Source organism: Letharia columbiana (assembly GCF_014066305.1).
Source record: "Letharia columbiana isolate WasteWater2 chromosome Unknown Sc0000025_s0, whole genome shotgun sequence".
In the NCBI taxonomy this organism is placed as follows: domain Eukaryota; kingdom Fungi; phylum Ascomycota; class Lecanoromycetes; order Lecanorales; family Parmeliaceae; genus Letharia; species Letharia columbiana.
Window position 1 is genome coordinate 310,661 of NW_023501067.1, and position 17,354 is coordinate 328,014.

The 17,354-nt window shown below is 51.4% G+C and overlaps 6 protein-coding genes across 6 annotated transcripts; 4 read left to right on the top strand and 2 right to left on the bottom strand.

The window, feature by feature from the left end:
- Window positions 1-1,349: 1,349 nt before the first annotated feature.
- Window positions 1,350-1,803, top strand: HO173_007579 (uncharacterized protein; the record flags this gene model as incomplete). The annotated part of the gene is made up of 2 exons (XM_037309481.1): window positions 1,350-1,386; window positions 1,439-1,803. 2 exons carry the CDS (start codon window positions 1,350-1,352, stop codon window positions 1,801-1,803), a joined length of 402 nt encoding a protein of 133 aa, XP_037163560.1.
- Window positions 1,804-3,167: 1,364 nt separating this feature from the next.
- On the top strand, window positions 3,168-7,034 carry HO173_007580 (uncharacterized protein; the record flags this gene model as incomplete). Its single annotated transcript, XM_037309482.1, has 2 exons — window positions 3,168-5,852; window positions 5,904-7,034. 2 exons carry the CDS (start codon window positions 3,168-3,170, stop codon window positions 7,032-7,034), a joined length of 3,816 nt encoding a protein of 1,271 aa, XP_037163561.1.
- A 176-nt stretch (window positions 7,035-7,210) lies between these two features.
- Window positions 7,211-7,483, top strand: HO173_007581 (uncharacterized protein; the record flags this gene model as incomplete). Its single annotated transcript, XM_037309483.1, has 1 exon — window positions 7,211-7,483. One exon carries the CDS (start codon window positions 7,211-7,213, stop codon window positions 7,481-7,483), a length of 273 nt encoding a protein of 90 aa, XP_037163562.1.
- A 968-nt stretch (window positions 7,484-8,451) lies between these two features.
- On the bottom strand, window positions 8,452-9,691 carry HO173_007582 (uncharacterized protein; the record flags this gene model as incomplete). Its single annotated transcript, XM_037309484.1, has 3 exons — window positions 8,452-9,213; window positions 9,275-9,401; window positions 9,456-9,691. 3 exons carry the CDS (start codon window positions 9,689-9,691, stop codon window positions 8,452-8,454), a joined length of 1,125 nt encoding a protein of 374 aa, XP_037163563.1.
- A 1,663-nt stretch (window positions 9,692-11,354) lies between these two features.
- HO173_007583 (uncharacterized protein) lies at window positions 11,355-12,355 on the top strand (the record flags this gene model as incomplete). The annotated part of the gene is made up of 4 exons (XM_037309485.1): window positions 11,355-11,395; window positions 11,453-11,528; window positions 11,686-11,736; window positions 11,792-12,355. 4 exons carry the CDS (start codon window positions 11,355-11,357, stop codon window positions 12,353-12,355), a joined length of 732 nt encoding a protein of 243 aa, XP_037163564.1.
- Window positions 12,356-14,721: 2,366 nt separating this feature from the next.
- HO173_007584 (uncharacterized protein) lies at window positions 14,722-17,114 on the bottom strand (the record flags this gene model as incomplete). The annotated part of the gene is made up of 6 exons (XM_037309486.1): window positions 14,722-15,057; window positions 15,164-15,496; window positions 16,235-16,274; window positions 16,407-16,589; window positions 16,658-16,803; window positions 17,040-17,114. 6 exons carry the CDS (start codon window positions 17,112-17,114, stop codon window positions 14,722-14,724), a joined length of 1,113 nt encoding a protein of 370 aa, XP_037163565.1.
- Window positions 17,115-17,354: the final 240 nt, after the last annotated feature.

Genomic DNA, 17,354 nt, shown 5'->3' on the forward strand with positions numbered 1-17,354 from the left:
TTTGACATGTAATCACAGACTTTCCCAATGTTCCATCTTGCACCCGCCAACCATCCAGAACCCCTAGTGGTCGCTACAGTATCCACTTGTCAAATTGACCTATGTGATGACTCCAACAATGCAGCCCACGCTTCTTCCTGCGAATACCGAGGACATTACGACCTCAAGCGGTAGATTGCAGCTCACTAAGTCAGCACATAGAAAGGAAGATGGTTAAGCTGTGTCTTGCAGAGTGAATCAAGCCACACGAGCCTGTGATCGGCGGCTCGAGTTGAATGCTTCGGAGAAGGATATCTCTGTACTGAAAGTTAGTTCTTTAGAGCTCACGATCCACCGTAACATGAAATGTGCATAAATTGAGAGGGTCCTCTTGAAGGATATCTTATGACGGCCCATTTACATAGAGCCAACCGATGAAGCAATGGTGAACGACTTTTCTTGAAAATAGCTCGGAAAGCAGTATCTTCGTAGCGATCGGAGTCTTGTCTGTCACATGGACTTAGAAGTCAGTGTGAGCTTGTGGGCCTTGAGACGGGAGCAAGTGGGATGGTAGGCATGAAATAGTACAAGAATCCCTTATAGTAGCAAATACATTCTGTACTATGCCTGTCAGACAGCCATCAGCGCGAACCCTGTTCAGTCGGCCGAAGCCAGACACAGAGACAAGAGATGAGATCATCGCGACTCTCTTTGTCTATTGTGAGCAGATGAATGCAACAGTCCGAAGACTCGAGAGAGTATGATCAAGTTCTGCTTCTTGGCGCTCGCTCTTGCACGCTGATCCTTCCTTGTCATCAGCCAGGCAAAACAGGAATGTGTGGAGCAGATCAAAGATCCAACAGCAGACATCGTGTTATTCAATCGACCAGAGGTAATTGAGAGGGGCGAGATCATCGCGACTCTCGACTCTCCTGGTGCGTCCAACTAATCGAGAGTATGGGTAAAAAGGCATGAGGCTCACTCCTGAAAACCAACGCCCCACACGAGAACTCTTTATGTCTTGATGCTGTCAGACTCTCATCAGCGCCTTTCCAGATCACCGACCAAGGTCGAGAATGGCCTGGATTGAGGTCATTGCTCGTCTCTTTATGCAGCCAACGTGGCTCAATGCGTCGTCCAAAGACGCAAGAGGATAGGTAGAAGCCACGATCAGTATTCAATTCTTTGAGCCCGACGTGTGGTGCTGGTGCATTCAGTCATTATCAAGGTAGCGATACGCATAAAAAGCTCCTCTTTTCATACAGCTGGAAGCAAGACACTCCGGCGAGATCGCATTTCTCTATGCGGCACAAACAGGCCGATGCCAGCCCCGAAGATATGCGAGAGATAATTAGCAAGGCTCATTTAACATGTCGAAGGATGATCGTGTCATAAGTGGTGAAGACAGTTTGTTCAATTGGCATGCATGACGCTAAATATTTACGCTAAGCCTGAATAGATTTCATGTCTCTAGATCTGGTAACTTCTTCGCACAAAGTGCAGACTTGGAGACTACAAGTCAGGGCTGGGATTTTGGCCGATTTCTCAATTGTCGGGATCAAGTTGGTCCACGTCCTCCGATATGGTGAATTTGCCAAGACCTCCTCGCCAAGGTCTATCCCGCTGTCCTATTATGTGGTAGTATCATTGTTCCTCCATGGGCCTATCAGGACACTCGACGTCGCTGTCGTTATGACTTCCCAGAGAGGTGTCAAGCCCGAAGCCGACACTCAGCAATCAATCCTCGATTCCAGGGAGCTCTTGGAAGACAAGGCTTTGAACGATCGATTGATTCTCCAAGCCAATGGGCTTCCACATAACTAATCATGGTTTTGGTGTTACTTCCTTATTCTTCGGGCCCATGAGACACCAGCGTTGGTGGGGAATATAGTGTACCTAATGTACATAGACGCAAGTTGAGTCTGAGGCCAAGTTAGCGCCCAAAATAGCTTAGCGTATCTTGGGCCAATCCACCCCAACTGCAATTTTCCATATACCTCTCGATCAGCTCCAGCCCTCCAATACTACACGAAGGAGAGTCGTGATGCTTACAATCGCCTACAATCTCGTTGGTCCAAACCTGACTCTGTTGCCACTTAACTTTAAGAGAAGAACGCTAAGCCAGCGCGGAATCGACGTTTGAAGATGGCGTTGTACGATTACTATCTGGTAGCGAAAATCGACAGACACAGAAGAGGCACTTCTAGGATTAATTAGATCGTAACCCCGGGTCTTGAACCTCTCCCAAATGTATAGAAGCAAGCATCGTGTTGTGGGCTCTATGCTCATTGTGATGCTCGATTGTCTTCACGGCCTGCTGCAGCGATTCAGCCGTGAGACCAACAGGTACTTGTACTCGTAGACGAGACTAATTCAGCTTTTGAGGGCAAATGTCTGAAGAGTCATCCACTTGGTTGTTTCAACTTCTGAAGAGCATTGTGGAGGTATCATTTTTAGCAGTTACATTTCAGCTGCAGGTGCCCATTTGTGAATACATGACCCAATCATTTCATTGTTCGTTGTAGGTACGAGGGTAGATAGAAGGCAAGACTTAGCGAAGATTCGCGATCTTTAATCTTAGCCCCAGGAAGCAGAGAGAAATAAGCTTCCGTCCCGGGCTACACCGATACCTAGTACTCTAGGTCATTAGGCATCATTAGCGGCGAAGATCAAACTGCGCCGCGCCTGAGAAGACGAGAAGAGGGCCAAGAAGTTTGCTTTGTCTTTGTCTCAGATGAGTCTCCTGAACAAAATATCTTAGCTCTTGCTGCTTCTCCAGTCGCCATTCTCTGGCTCCCCTTCATCGTCAAATGCTCGAGTCAGTCGAGCGCCAGAGCTGCCTGCGCTTCACCAGCATTACCTACAGTCGTCAATGACGCTTTGCCCCGGTATCAATCGGAGTAATACTAACGGTGACAGCCCGACAACTAGACACCTTCCAACAAGTCCTTCCCTCTCGCAAAGAGCGCCGGATCGAATGCATTGTGATTCGTCGCAATTTCTTCTCTTGAACCTTTAAGCTGATCCCCTGGAGGTATCACCGGCCACGACTGCTCTCATTCACTCCTTAAGTCGTCGAATTTCCCCCCACTTCCCACAAACCATCTGGACCATGCCCTATTGGTGGAAGTGAGATCAATCATCGGATGGCCCTTTCTCTGTCATCCACTCCATCATCGCTCCTCACGATGCAGCGGGATGCACGGCCAAACGGCCTGGAAAATCCATCTTCTATGTTTCAGCGAAACCACAGCGCGTCCAGCGAGCGAACGTCCTCTTTTTCCGGATCCTCTCTTACGTCTCCGCCTTCAGTAAGCCCTGATCCCGCTTACATTGCTCTGTCCGCTGCCTCCCAGATTGTCAACACTGATCGCGCCGACCGGGGCTATCTCGAAGGGGAAGGGATCAAGGGGGAGTTAGATACCGCAATTGTCGCGCCTGGCTCAGTCGCTCTCGTCAACGGCTTCCTGGATCAGCTCTTGTACAGTTTTCTAGCCAACTCACGATCAACCTCCATCGCAGCTCTCAGGCCCGCAATCCAGGAAGTTCTAAAGCCAAGACTAGCAAAAGAAGCCATCCAAGGCGCGGACGAGGAACTGGAAGGCTACATGGCTGGAGGAGATGCGGAGGAGCTTCTTGCCTTCCACGGTGGTCAGAGCTTTCGAGGAGATTATGATCTGAATCTCATATGGCGGAGAACCCGACTGCGATGCATGGTCTACACGCGCTTGGGAGATATGGAGGAAGAGGACGAGGAGACATACCTCGAACAAGAAGAAGAGAATGCCAACGAGGGACGACGGCGCCTTCATAGGGAGATTGGTTCTATCTCGCCAGCAGCAGCCATCTTTTTGACATCTGTCTTGGAGTTCATTGGAGAGCATGCCATGTTGCTGGCCGGGGAAGCAGCGTACAACCGTTTCCAGACCAAGGGGCCGCGGCCACACTATCCACGAGCAGTAGTGGAAGAAATTGATATGGAGAAGCTGGCTTTCAATGGGACGTTGGGACGCCTCTGGCGATCGTGGAAAAAGCGAGTCAGGTCCTCCAGTCTCCTGAGTCCGAGGCCAGCTTCTCTTGGACGGCACAAGACATCTTTCTCAAGTGATTCCGCAAGCAGGAAGACCAGCATCAGTGAAGGAGACGGATTCGGGTATTTCGACCACGTCCAGAGACCCTCCGCAATGCAATTACCGCCACAAGAAAAGGAGCCAGTCCCGGTAGCTGCTCCGCAAGCTTTGGACCTGCCAGAGGAGTCAAACTTCTCGGAATTTTCCGCTGAGACTCCTGATGCAGAGAGTGCCGACGAAAAGCAAGGCCGGCGACGCAGCATGATTGAAGTTTCAAAACATGGTAGCATAACGCCGACCCAGACCCCGTCTCAATTGTCGCAGCCCAGTTTTTCAGTGCCATCTGGCTCCGAGGAACGACCAGTACAACAGCACCAGCGCTCTTCGTCTGTCCCTGTCAGGCAAACACCCTTTGGATCACCAGTGGATGAAGCTTTTACCACACCCCGCGAACGCCCAGATCCTTTAGAACGCGATTATGACCGGGCTGATGCCGAAAAGGAACTACCACGGCTTACGGATGACTCTACCAATGTCCCAGTACCTGCAGGCGACAGTACAGCCGTGTCGACAATGTATGATGGGACCATCCGCAAGGGAATCGGGTCTGCTTCGGAGGAAATGTCTCACCAGCCAAGCCGTGGTATGAGTACCTACACAGAATCATCTCTCAACACTGATGAGTATGATCATGATTTAGCGCCTCAAGCTCTCAATTTCAACGGATCCTCCGCACCTACCGAGACAATAGGCAATGGACCAATAAACGGACTTCTTCCCGAATCAAGAGATAGTACCGTCTCGAGCAGTTATAGCTTCCAAAGGAGCGAGATGGATCTTGTTGCGCAACCAAGGACTTCGGATCAAATCTCAGATAGGGAAAAGGACGAGTCTGAGGGTGCCGCTTTTCCAAAGCGTGCTGATTCACTGGACCAGGAGAATGACACAGGTCGATCAGGCCACGTTGGAAATCTCGCTAATCTGGCAATGCTGCAAGGGCACCAACTTCGCACCTATGATGAAAGCGGGAAGGCTGTGAAACGCGACATTCCTGTACTCTATGAGGCACCATCTAACAAAGATGTGATTTACAATCCAGATGCCAACGTACGCTCCAGCACAGGTCCGCCAGATGAAAGTGGGCTTCCCACGCCCACGGGAGCAGATAATCAAAATGTCGAGCCTGGGCCGAAAGCAATTCCCAGACAACAGGGCGTTCCTCTTCTTACGCCACTACAAGAGTTGATGGACGCTGCTCATGACACCTCTGATGAAGCGTCTTCCAATGCTCCCAGCCATGGCACACCAAGAAGCGATGCTTATATGCCAGCCCATCGCTCCCAAGGCTCTGACAACGTCAGGACTGACACTCTGTTACCGACACACTCAACTGCAAGCCAACCCTCAACAGCTGTGAGCAAGTCGGCTGATCTCCGAGCTCAGCCAATATCGGTAAACACTGGCACAGATCGAGCTGCAGTGCAGAGGGTATCTCCAGGTACAACACCGCTTGCCAATGGGAGAATATCAACCAGCAGTATTCGAGAGGGGCGACCAGTGACTGCCAGCTCTACTACGTCGCAAATGTCTTCAAAAATCAAGGGCATGATAGGCCGGGAATCTGGGGATCTAATTCGCCAACCAATGCCACGGCGCAACTCGTCCGATGGCAGCAGTAGCTTGGTCAACGGTATCCAGAGAGCCCCGAGATCTGCAGACAGGGAGCAGGACTTTGAGGATTTAATCAAGAGCGACGAGACTGTGAAGTACACACTTACACCACAGAACATGCGCGAGATGGAGGTATGTTGTGATAAAGCAGACATCGATGGTTTCGTTACTGATGTCCTCTAGACCCCTGAATCCCCGCAATACCAAACCCACGCACGGTCCGAGACTCAAGGATCGCTCACGGGGTCACTGAACGGCATCAATGGGCTGCGCGCCAATCCCACCAACGTGACCGAATTCGTGAAAGCCCCACCCTCATTTGAGACCACAAGAAGTCCACCTCAAGCACCACCGAAGTCTCCGGGAGTACGGTCTAGTCGCGTAGCAGCTCCTCGTGAAGCAGACGCTAAAGACCACAATATGAGAGACTTTGCCGACTTCATTCGATCGACTGGTCCGGATAGTGTACCAACGCACGCAGCGAGGCCGGTAACGTCAGGCACCGCGAAGAAAGAGCGCCCAAGCAGCTCTACATCACAAGTAGGACCTAAGAAACTCACGAAGTCACCTTCCGTGACTTCTCCCAAGCAAAGTTACATCAGCCCACCTCCAAAGCCTGAAATTGCTCCAATGCGGACTGCATCAAAATTGCAAGCACGTGAAGCCGCCGTCACCAATAACAACGCCACCGCCGATCTTGCAAACTTCCTCCGCTCAGGACCTGACGGTTTGGACGCTCGTCGTAGTGCACAACGACCAGGCGCCCACATACAACCCGCCACGACCTCCAATGGCTACGTCAATGGGAGACAAGCAGTCGGCTCTGGTACTTCGGTCGCAAGCACGCAGGATAGCTTCGCCGCATCCAAAATGACCCAATCATCTACCAATTCCAGGACAGGTCTACTTGATACATCGAACCGAGCCCAGCCCTCCACTCCCGAAGCTGGTAGGAACAGCGGCGCCCCATCACCACGCAGCATCGACCCTCCTCCCGGTCGAGCACGCAAGCAGCGGCGTGTCAGAGATCCCTACGCCATCGAATCTGACGATGAGAACGACGACATACTACTACCGCCTGAACGCGAAGAAGAGTCACTCAGCGACTTCCTCCGCAATTACACACCTCCCCCAGCAGCAGCCACTCGCCCTCCTCCAATCGGCATCACTGGCGCCCCCAAACCAGCCAAACAAAGTGTCACCTTAAAAGAACGCATCCAACGCAACATAGCCGTCATCCCTGATTACCGTCCACTACCGCCCAAAACTCCCAAAGAAGCCCTCCTCCGCGAAGTCTCCACCTCAATCCAATGAATCGCGCAGGAAATCGCAGCGCCAAAACTCAAACACCTCAGCCTTCTTCTCCCCTCTCCTCCGGCTCTCGGCCATCCGCTCACCGGAACGTCAGTAGCGGCAGCAAAGCGCCTCAACTCCCTCCGATCAACCCACGCGCTATATCGCCCCACCTCGTCAGCCAAAATGGCACTAAGATGGGCAGCTACAGACCCACGCAGCCAACGTACGCTAAGCATGTGGAGCGTAGACCCAAGCAGCAATTGCAGGCGAGAGAGGAGCATGGGGCATTGAGCGGACCACCACAGGGTGGAGGCATGGGCGACCTGGCAGATTTCTTAAGGGAGACGGAACCACCGCCTCCCAGTGGGCCGGTCGGTGGAATGAGGCCGTTGAGTCCAGCGAAGGAAAAGGAAGAAAGCAGTGGCTTTGGAAGAATGTTTGGCAGGCGGAAGAAGGAGGTTAAGTGATTTTTTCAAGATACAACCGAAAGGGAAAACGGACGAGGGGGGTGGGGTCGATTTTACCATGTTGATGCCGATGTTCATCAGACTCGACGTTGTAATTTTCTTACTACTACGCCGTTTGGAGAGCTGGGAGATGAGAAGGTTGGGAGTGGCACGGGAGCATGCAGTCCTATTCCCCCTTTGCAGGCGTTGATATGAGTCGAGGATGTAAGTTCGTTACGATCTTGTGTCAGATAATGACGGGGGTGGTCTTCTTTTTCTTTCACGAAGACACTGGTCCGAGCACGCGTCCACTTCTTGTGTGCAATATTCCGTAGGAAGGGGGTTTTGTAGGACCGGGTGACGGCGGTGGTTCCCGTATGTGTGTAGGTATCAAAATTCATTCAGGAGAGATGTCACATTTGTCTCATGAGGATCTGCCCGCTCGGTGAGATGTGCTGCCATCTACGTTTACAAACATGGTGAGCCAGAAGAGGACGGAGGGTAAGGTACAAGGATGGCTTTCTCGCTAAGCTGTTTGCCTGCTTGTTTGCGTCCAGGCAGAGAGCGTTAGACTCATCCCACGCTCGCAGAAATATCACGCTGCCGATGTCCGTTGCGATTAGTTCCAGTTGGCACCCTGGAAAAAGAGAAATTGATTTCGTCGTGTGCTCGCAGAATTCCACGCACGCTGCCGATGTCCGTCGCACATTTCCCGAGACGTTGCTGTCATTAATGCTCGTCAGAGCTGGTGGGTATTCAAGTACTCGGTCCCGGAGCTAAAAAAGGAGAATCGAGCTCGTCGTGTGCTCGCCGAATTCCACGCCGCTGATGTCCATCACAAAATTCTCGAATCGTTGCCGTCATTAAAGCTCGTCAGAGACGGTGGGTAAGTTTTACCCATCCATAGCACCTTCCCATCCAACGCCCAGCACATCCCCATATCCATTTCCTAGTATTATCTGGCGCCTACCTAGCCAGCACCCAGCCTTTCATTTCCCGTATTCCAAGGCGGTCCAAAGGGATTGGGATGACGGATCTCGAGTTCTAATTCTGTTCTTGTTGCGCCCACACTCGCCACACGGCCCGCAAACGATGTTCTGTTCGCGCAATATCCGCCCACAGTCCTGTTCCTCGCAGTAGCCCAGGTACGGCATTTTAAGCCAGCTTTGCAAGACATCCGCCGCGAACTCCGGCACGCTTTCGAAAAGCTCTTCGACTTTGTCCGTAAACATAAACGAGTCTCTATTGTTTGACTTCGTGCGCTGAAGACGGGTGTACTCGACGACTACGTCCCGAAGCCCTCTGTTGTGTTCGCTCGTGACGGCGTAGATGCGAGGGACCGTCTCCAAGGCAGGAAAGAAACACTCCTTTCGTTGAAGAGGGCGAGACTGTTCAGCCATTGTTTCGAACTTCTTCTTGGCAAGCTCGGCGAGAGAAGATACGTCGTACTTGTCTGCGAGGACGTACATATCGATGTGCAAGGAGAGCTGGCGTGGAGTCACGATCAGAGGGACAGGGAGAAAGTCGTCACTACTGGCGTCGTTGCCATAGGTTCCAGCGTCATCTTTGCCACTCCCGAGATTCCATTGTGCAACGTTGTCGTTGTTGGCGGCGGTGTCTTCGTCATCGGTACTGGCGTCCTCACAGTCATCTCCGAGCTCATCATAGTCACAGCGGTAGAAGAAGTCCACGAGGCGGGAGACGCAGGGTTCGGTGTCGATGGTGAGGTCGATGACGCTTTCTTGGGATTCCTGGCCCCATAAGTCAGTATGGAAGGGGTTAAAATGGTGGGTCAGAAGGGGTTGTGCAAACCTTCATTCCGTTGGTGCACATAGCTTTGAGTGGCATTGACTGGCAGCAGATGACGTTCTTGTGTACCGAAAAGTGCCTGTCGCCGCAAAGAATCTCGAGGTCAGAAAACTCGCCGGTTCTCAGTAAGCTGCACGAGTGGTGAGCAATCTATATAAATGTTGAGTAGAATATGAGAGCTCACTTGGCCAGGCCTGTCACAAGACCAGCACGATGTTCTGACATCTTTGCAGTGGTCTTTTGTCTTTTGGAAGGGGACGAAATGGTGGGAAGAAGAGGTGGGGGTGGTGAAATTGACGGTGTAGGATGGCCAGAAGGAGGAGGTGGTGGTGGAGATGGATAATGAGGAGGTGATGTAGCACGAGGTGAGAAGTGCATGACGCCGTTGGGCGTGTAGAAGCGGACAGCAGTCTCAACCATGGTCGACGTTACGATTACAAAATGAGTTGTTTAAGAGATGGTTGACAGGTTGGAAGTTGATGATGGTCCGAGGTAACACTGACTCAAAATAAGGTCCGTCATCGCGGACCCTTCTGCCTTTTCGAATCCGACGAGCGGATAGTGTACCAAACGTGATACATACAAAATTTTCATGTGTCTAGAACAGCTCAGTCAAAGTCAGGAACAGCAAAGGCCTTCTATGCGCGTATCATTGCCTCAATATACTTCTGTGCTGACTATGCACTCACAAAGGAGCAAGCTCAGCAATCCATTCAGCCTTTCTAGCTGTCTCTATGCGCCCGGAGCCATTGAAATCTTCCTGGCCAGCCACTATCACTTATGCAAGACAATTTCCTCTCCAGGTTCGAGCCAACGTACTCAGCGTCATACTTTCATCGGTCAATTTCGCTCACAACAGCACTATTCGGTCCCTGTTTCGCACATCCAGCACAGTAAACACGTCATTCAAGGACTGACTGGCAGCCAGTGCAAGCGCCCACATGAAGTCCACTGTACTGTCTACAGGTATTCGACCATTCATTGGATGAGCTACAGATTCCACTTGACTGAGTCTCTCAGTGCATGTAGATTTACAAGGTGTGCCGATCTATTGAGAAAATGGAGATGCTGATGGAGATAAGATTTGATATCTGCGGTTTCTATTAGGCACTTGGCTTCGACAGTCGGCAGATACCTATTCAGGAGCTCCCACATGGCCTACAGCCACGTTCTTATCACATGTTTTCAATACTGGCGACTAATTCCGCGGATAGACAGCGGCGTCGTATCTTGGTGCTGTGATACGGAAACGTTGGAGGTTCGCTACAGCGTTAAGAACGCTATAAACCACAGCAAGTCTTGACTTACTCTTTCTACTGACTAGCGATTGGATCTCTTCCACCACTTTTCCGTGCGACCCACTCGATGTCTAGCTTGGGGGTCGTTAGAAGACGCCGCTGGCTATTTTCGTGTTGGAGGCCCAAAATATCTCTAATGACTGTTCACCAGTAGTCGTATCCCTGAAGAAGTGCTCGAACTCAGCCGTTCCGACCGTCCATACCATAGAGTCAGACCGTACGTATGTGGAAGAAGTTCATTTGTTCGAGGAGTACTGAGAAGGGGTGGATATTCGTGTTGACCCGGAAAGTGCCCTAAAAATGCAAAGTAGGGTGCGTCGAATCTGACGCCCACCCTGCCTGGAAGTTTCACCTAGATGCGGGGGGCCTGTCAATGTTTCGAAACGGGTGTGCATGTATTACATGCCATCAAGAAAGCTTGGAAACTAAATTTTCTACCTGAAGAGGTAGCTGGTGCCTGCGAGGCCCATATCCTATCTTGACTACAGCCTTTCGAAACCTCATAACTGAGAACAAATTCACTTGATATATTGAAGGTGTTGAGACGCGGCTACTCTGCTCCCCCTCGTCATCCTCCGGGTTTTAATCTTCCCACCTCAAAATCTCTTCCCTCTTTCACACAGCACCATATCTCGAATACGGCTGCGTTTATTCAGTACTCAACGTCACGATCGCTCTGCAACTTTACTTGGCATCCTAAATGATACTGTACTCTGACGGCATAATCAGCTTCATAGGATCTCACAGTACCAGCCAGCACACCATTACAGCAGCTACTTTGAGAAATGTCTTCCTCCGGTCCCCGTCTCGTGAGCGGTGCTGCCCAGTAAGTCCTGGCCTTCCCAAAGAACATTGTACGGCAGATCTCTGACAGCTCGGGCAGCCTCTTCAACAATGACCAGTTCTCCGATCTGAAGATCAAATGTGAAGACCACCAAATCCCCGCCCACAAAGTCGTGGTACGTCCACCTTCCGGAGCATTTTCTTCCTTGTTCAGACCATGAATTGAGTATCGAGGCATGCCTTGCGATGAGCGAAAAGCGTGCTTCACCCCCAACAACTGTCTTACGACCTTTTCTTGACCCATAGAAGTGATACTGACCCCAAAATGTACAGGTCTGCACTGCTTCAGATGTTTTTCATGCCATGTGCACCGCAGGCTTCCAAGTAATTCTTTCACTGATAATTCAAAGTGTTAATCTGTGCTTACGCCATGGAGCAGGAAACCGAGGGCAACCTTATCGACTTGTCCCACGACACCAAGCGTGTGGTATACCGTATGTTAGATTTCCTCTATCGTGGGGAGTACCAAGGGATCGGTCATTTGGACTACCTAATTATTGATGAGGACCTCCTCGAAAAGGGTCGAGCACAGCATGCACTCCTCCATGCGGAGATGTTCGCTGTAGCAGACAAATACGACATTGCCACACTCGGCGTGGTAGCCATGAACAAATTCGAAAAGGCCCTCAGCAAGAAGAAATTCGGTAATGGCCATTACTTGGATATCATCAAACATGTCTACAGCACCACGCCGGAATCCAACCGTGGCCTCCGCGACCTGGTCGTTTCTCACGCTCGAGCTCACGGCAACGAGATTCAGAAAGACTCGATACTCAACCCCCGCCTCGAGGAAATTGTGTCCACAACTCCACAGTTCGCCTGGGACCTGATCCAGACTTGTTTGCTACACACACCACTCAATAGATGCTCTGCTTGCAAGGCAGAGCTCAGAGACAACGTCAGATGTTCAGGATGTATCAAGAAAGGACGATCTCAGCAGTAAACGCCAATGCTAGCAACGGCTCCAGTTTCTTTGATTATCCGAGCATAGCGGCCCATCCCAATGCTGGTCCCATCACCTCCCGGAACCCTAACACTCCCTCCGCCGGAAGGCTCTTCGGGAATGTTTCACTTCATTAATTGGCTCTTTGAAGGAGGCAGCTTCACCCACGTACCTCAAATGTGCGCTGACCTACCAGTGCTTTTGAGATAAACCCAGAACTCAGCTACGACACATTTCACAGGGTTCCAGAGGTCTGGAAGTGACAAGGAAGAGGGCGTTAGGGATCAGCACATTTGGATCTTCCTGCAGAAGGTGGTACACGAACACAATGCAAGTTCTTTTTCTAGAACCATGACAAAGTCAAAGGAAATAACCCAAACATTCTTCTCATACAACAAGAATCTCTCCCTTCCAAATCTCCCCCGTAGCCAAACACCATAACTCTTCCATTCCATTCTTCGATCTTCCCCAACCGTCGCCCAATACAGGCGCCCGCACATTCCCCTCGACATGGCTCGGCAGTCGTCAAGACGTAATGTGCATTGCACAGAACCCCCCTCACATTCCCATTCCATTCCACAGCACCTTCTCGCATCCCATTCCACAGCCCCGATCAAAGAAAACGCCGACATTCGAAGCACCATCAATGCTCCGTCCGACCTGGACCCGCGTCTCCTTTCCCCGGGCTCCGGCAGGCTAGCGCTACGGCTTTGGCTCCCCGGGGTGACGAGTTTGAGTGCGGCTTCGAAGCCGAAGCCGCAGTTGCCACCAGGGACCTTGACGGTTTTGCCGGCGAGATGAGACGACCGTTGGGTTTGAGGGTGGGTGGGTTGAATTTGTCGCGTAGGGGGTTGTAGAAGAGAGCCATGGCTACTGGATGAGCGGTAGATTGAGTGGAGGTGGAGGTAGAATGCTGGCAGCCGGGGAGATGGTGGTGAGAGGTGAGTAAGTCGAAGAGGGAATTAGGCGGTAATCCAGAGGAGTTGTGAGAGCGAATATGTGAGCTGAGGCGGTTGAGGAAGCTTAGACTTTAGAGTAGGGATATTTTGAACACTCAGAAGTATAGAAATTGTAGCGTGGAAAGGGCGAGGTAGGCGACGCCTTCTTGAGGGAAAAGTGTTGAACGGATAGGGGAGAAGAGGGAGAAGAGAGGAGACGTGGTACGGTAACCTGAATGGATTTCGATAAGGGGGTCAATCAATAAATTTTGGTTGTTCTATGTTCGCAAAACCAGTCGAACATCTTGAGCTCGAAGCGAGTGACAAATGGCGAAATCGTGTCCAGCTCCTCTGAGGCCCCGGAAAAGATCGGAGTAAGAGACGTCCGAAACGGGTCACCAGTTTTCCATCAGCAAGGACCACCTCTGCACTTAATGATACTATCGTGTAGGAGTCCATAAAACCCTTCGTAGCGGCCGATGCCCCCCACCCCCTCCAAGAGCGGATCCTCTGAGGCCAACACAGGCACCGCTTGCTAAGGCTACAAAGTAGAAACCCTATCAGACAGGATCACTTGGGAGAACAGGATCTAGACTTACCGGAAGCCTTGCCCTGGCTCCATCAGTATGGAACAAGCTCTTGGTTGTATGCACCACCGCTAACAGTGGCCGACTCTCCATCGCTGTCTATGGTGGTGATGTGAGGGCACGGATGTGGATCTTTATGCCGGTCCTGCGATTCTGCAAGCCTCGTGCGAGGAGTTTCGCCTCAAGGAGACTAGAAGCACTACCCGTGTGGAAGAGGCTGAAGGCGTAGACGGTAGATAAGGTAAAGTAGGTAGGTAACATTTGACTCAGGTTGACATTATGGTCAGAAAAATAGTCGACGGGTAATTCACTCGACCGTGCCGCGTGTTTTGAAATAAATGCACCTCGTATTCTCGTTCGGCCTCGACTTCGGCTATGCGGGGTACGAGAGTATCAGATGCACGATCTCAGCATGCAATTTGGTTCCATTAAGGGTCATGCTATTTGATACCTTCACTGCCAGTATCAAGCAATGAGCAGAGCCAGTAGTCAGGAACGATGATATGGAGCCAAATCCTCTATAGCTGATACTTTGCATAAAGCACGAACTTGCAGCCACGTCAAATCTCTGTACCATACGGCTTCACAACTCTTTCATACTCAAATGTAAGTCTCGAGACTGTGATGCGTCTCTTTCTGTAAGACGTCAACGGTTTCGGTCCAAAGCTTCTTCTGGATCTTGGCACCTTCGGCTGAACGGACCCATGTCGAAGCACTAAGCCAAGTGTCAGTTTAGAATATCAGAGCAAAGCCGTAGGCTTTTCGGGCATCAGAGTAGTAGAGAGCGGTGTACAGAAAGAAGACGGGACGGCGAGAATTTACGGAATTTCTTTGCATTCACTCATATACCACCGTGGGTGGCCGCACCCTGGACAACCGCCGCATCCACAAGAGTTCTTCCGCCTTCCTCTGTCGTGCGTCCAAAGATAGCGGTGAATTTCTTCTCAGCTGCGTTTTTGTTCTCGCGATGAAGGCTGCTCTGCACCAGGCCGGGATTGACAGTGTTGACGATGATCTGCGTGGGGCTGACTTTGGCCACCAATTCACGTGCCCAGAGCACATTCAGCAACTTGGATACGTTGTTAGCGGTCCGGGTTGCCAAAGGTGCTCTTCTCGTCAAGTTTCTCAATTGTATTTGGGGCTGTACGCTCTTTGAACGGAGTCCACATGTGAACCTCTGAGGAAGTAATAGTTATACGGGAGGGTTTGCCGTATTTTGCAGCGGAAGCTCGAAGTGGAGGTTAAAGGAGGAGTAAGAGCAGTGCGGTGGCAGGATGATTGACTTGAATTGTTGTCTCATGCCCAGTGAGCTTGTTCTCCGTGTATTCCGGCTTCTTGACCCCGGCGTTGAGGAGGGCAATGTCGAGGCGGTCGAGTTCTTGCGCGCGCTTTCCGAAAGCTATGACACTGGCGAAGACATCCATGTCGAGCTCCCAGACTTCGACGTTGCATGATGGGTTGGATTTGAGGAGGTCGGCCTTTGCCTCTTCGCGTTTGCAGAGAGTGCGAACGGCCATGACGACGCGGGCAACTTTGAAGCCCATCAACAGTCGAGTGGCCTCGAGCCCGATACCGACATTGGAGCCCGTAACCAAGATGGTCTGGCCGGACAGGTCCTAAGGGCGAGGAGGCTGGGGGTGCACCATCACTTGACGGTAGACGAAGCCGAGGAAACCCATAGCTACTAATGGCGAGGAAGCAGATTGACTTGCACTTGACTTGACTATGGATAAAAATAGCGAGCGACTGATAGGAAGGGAAGATGGATGCTGATTAACGTTCACTTTTTTATGTTTCAGAGCTTTGCTAGGGGTCAAGGTGTCGGATTTGCTAGTGAGTTGCGAAAGTCAACGAAAGAGTAAGAAATTTGAAAGAGGTGTAGCTACGGGTGCAATAGAGTCAGCTGTTGTGGAGTGAGTGATGTAGCAAAGCATCATCCCGACTATCTTCACTGGTGCTTGCCCCTACTCTAGCATCAGGTCTGGGAGGCGCAGGAGACATCCAGACGGGCCAGCTGCTGCCTGCAGCCAAGCTCGATGAAGACGAGCAACCTTACACCTACGTCGTACCCCCAAATGGAGAACCAGAATATCCCGCTGCTTGGAATTTGGCAATCATCACTATCGTTCTCTGTATGGCTATATTCCTCGTGGCTCTGGTTATTTTCTTCACATTTCCATGCTTACCCTTTACAAACCACTCTTCCGGCAGGATACCACCATAGTCGCCGGAGCCATCCAACCATCACAGTCACTTCAAAGTCCTAGACGACGATACGCTGCTTCTCTCTCATTTCCAGCCAAAAGGTATAAACCAAACGACAGCATTCAGTGGGATGGTACAGAAGTGCATACCTGCTCACCATCTGCGGCTTCCAGCTTGCGTTTGGCAATGCTATTGTATTTTCTCAATCAAGTCCGTCTTTCTGTCGGCAATCAGAATCTCTGAGTTGGGATCTTTGATTTACGGAGTCGCCCCGACATCGACAGCTCTTTGGTTTGGGAAGCGGGCTTGGGATAAACCAACCGCTGATGGCGGCGCAAACGGTCCTTGCACTCGACGACGTCTCCATCGGCACTGCCAGCGTCATCTATTCCCGGACGCTCGGGGACGCCATCTTCATCGCGGCAGGCCAGAACATCTTCACAAATGAGTTGCTCTAGAGTCTCCACACAACCGTGCCGCAACTTGATCCCGCCGTTATTCTGGCTACGGGCGCAACGGAGCTGAGGTCAATCGTTCATCCGGATTTCGTTCACGCTGTGATCGTGGCTTACAATGGCGCTTTGGTCCGTGTGTTCGATCTGGCCGTAAGCCTGGCTTGTCTTATCATAGTAGGCTCGCTGGGTATGCAATAGAGGTCTGTGAAGGAGACGAAGGGTGGAGCTGTGACTTTGGATCCCCTGGGAAGGTGTGAGAGGTCCTATCACTGATTCAGTCAGGCTCGTAAATGAGAGGAGGAATGGACATGAGACCAATACTGGTGTTTCGGAGACTCTTGTACGTGCGCTAGCAGTCATTCTGTGAATCAGGAGCACCGTCGCTAGAGTCAGCAGCGTTGCTGAGAGAGCCAGAGTCGTTGAGTAGAAAAGCGCCGCGGTAACCGAGGTTCCAATCAGCGAGGCTGGGTGTGATCTTAGACATGTCCAGGCATCCCACGTTGCCCCAGCCACTGGTACCATTGAGCAATTGCCAGTCCTGGCTTGGATGAGACGGCTGCGAGTAAGGAGGCATGATCGGCAAGTTAGAAACTTCGTCGGTGCCGACCGTATGTGAGGAAGATTGCAAGGACGCGACCGGAAGATCTTCGTTCCATTGAGGACTGTAGCCGTTCTTGTAATGTCGATACTTGTCACGAGTGTCTCCAGAACCTTAACGCCAGCCCTGGCGATCGAGCCGACCTCACTGAGCATCTTCAGTCGCGCCACAGCGTCTTCAATCTTCTTACGCCCTTGTTTCCACTGGTCGTCATCT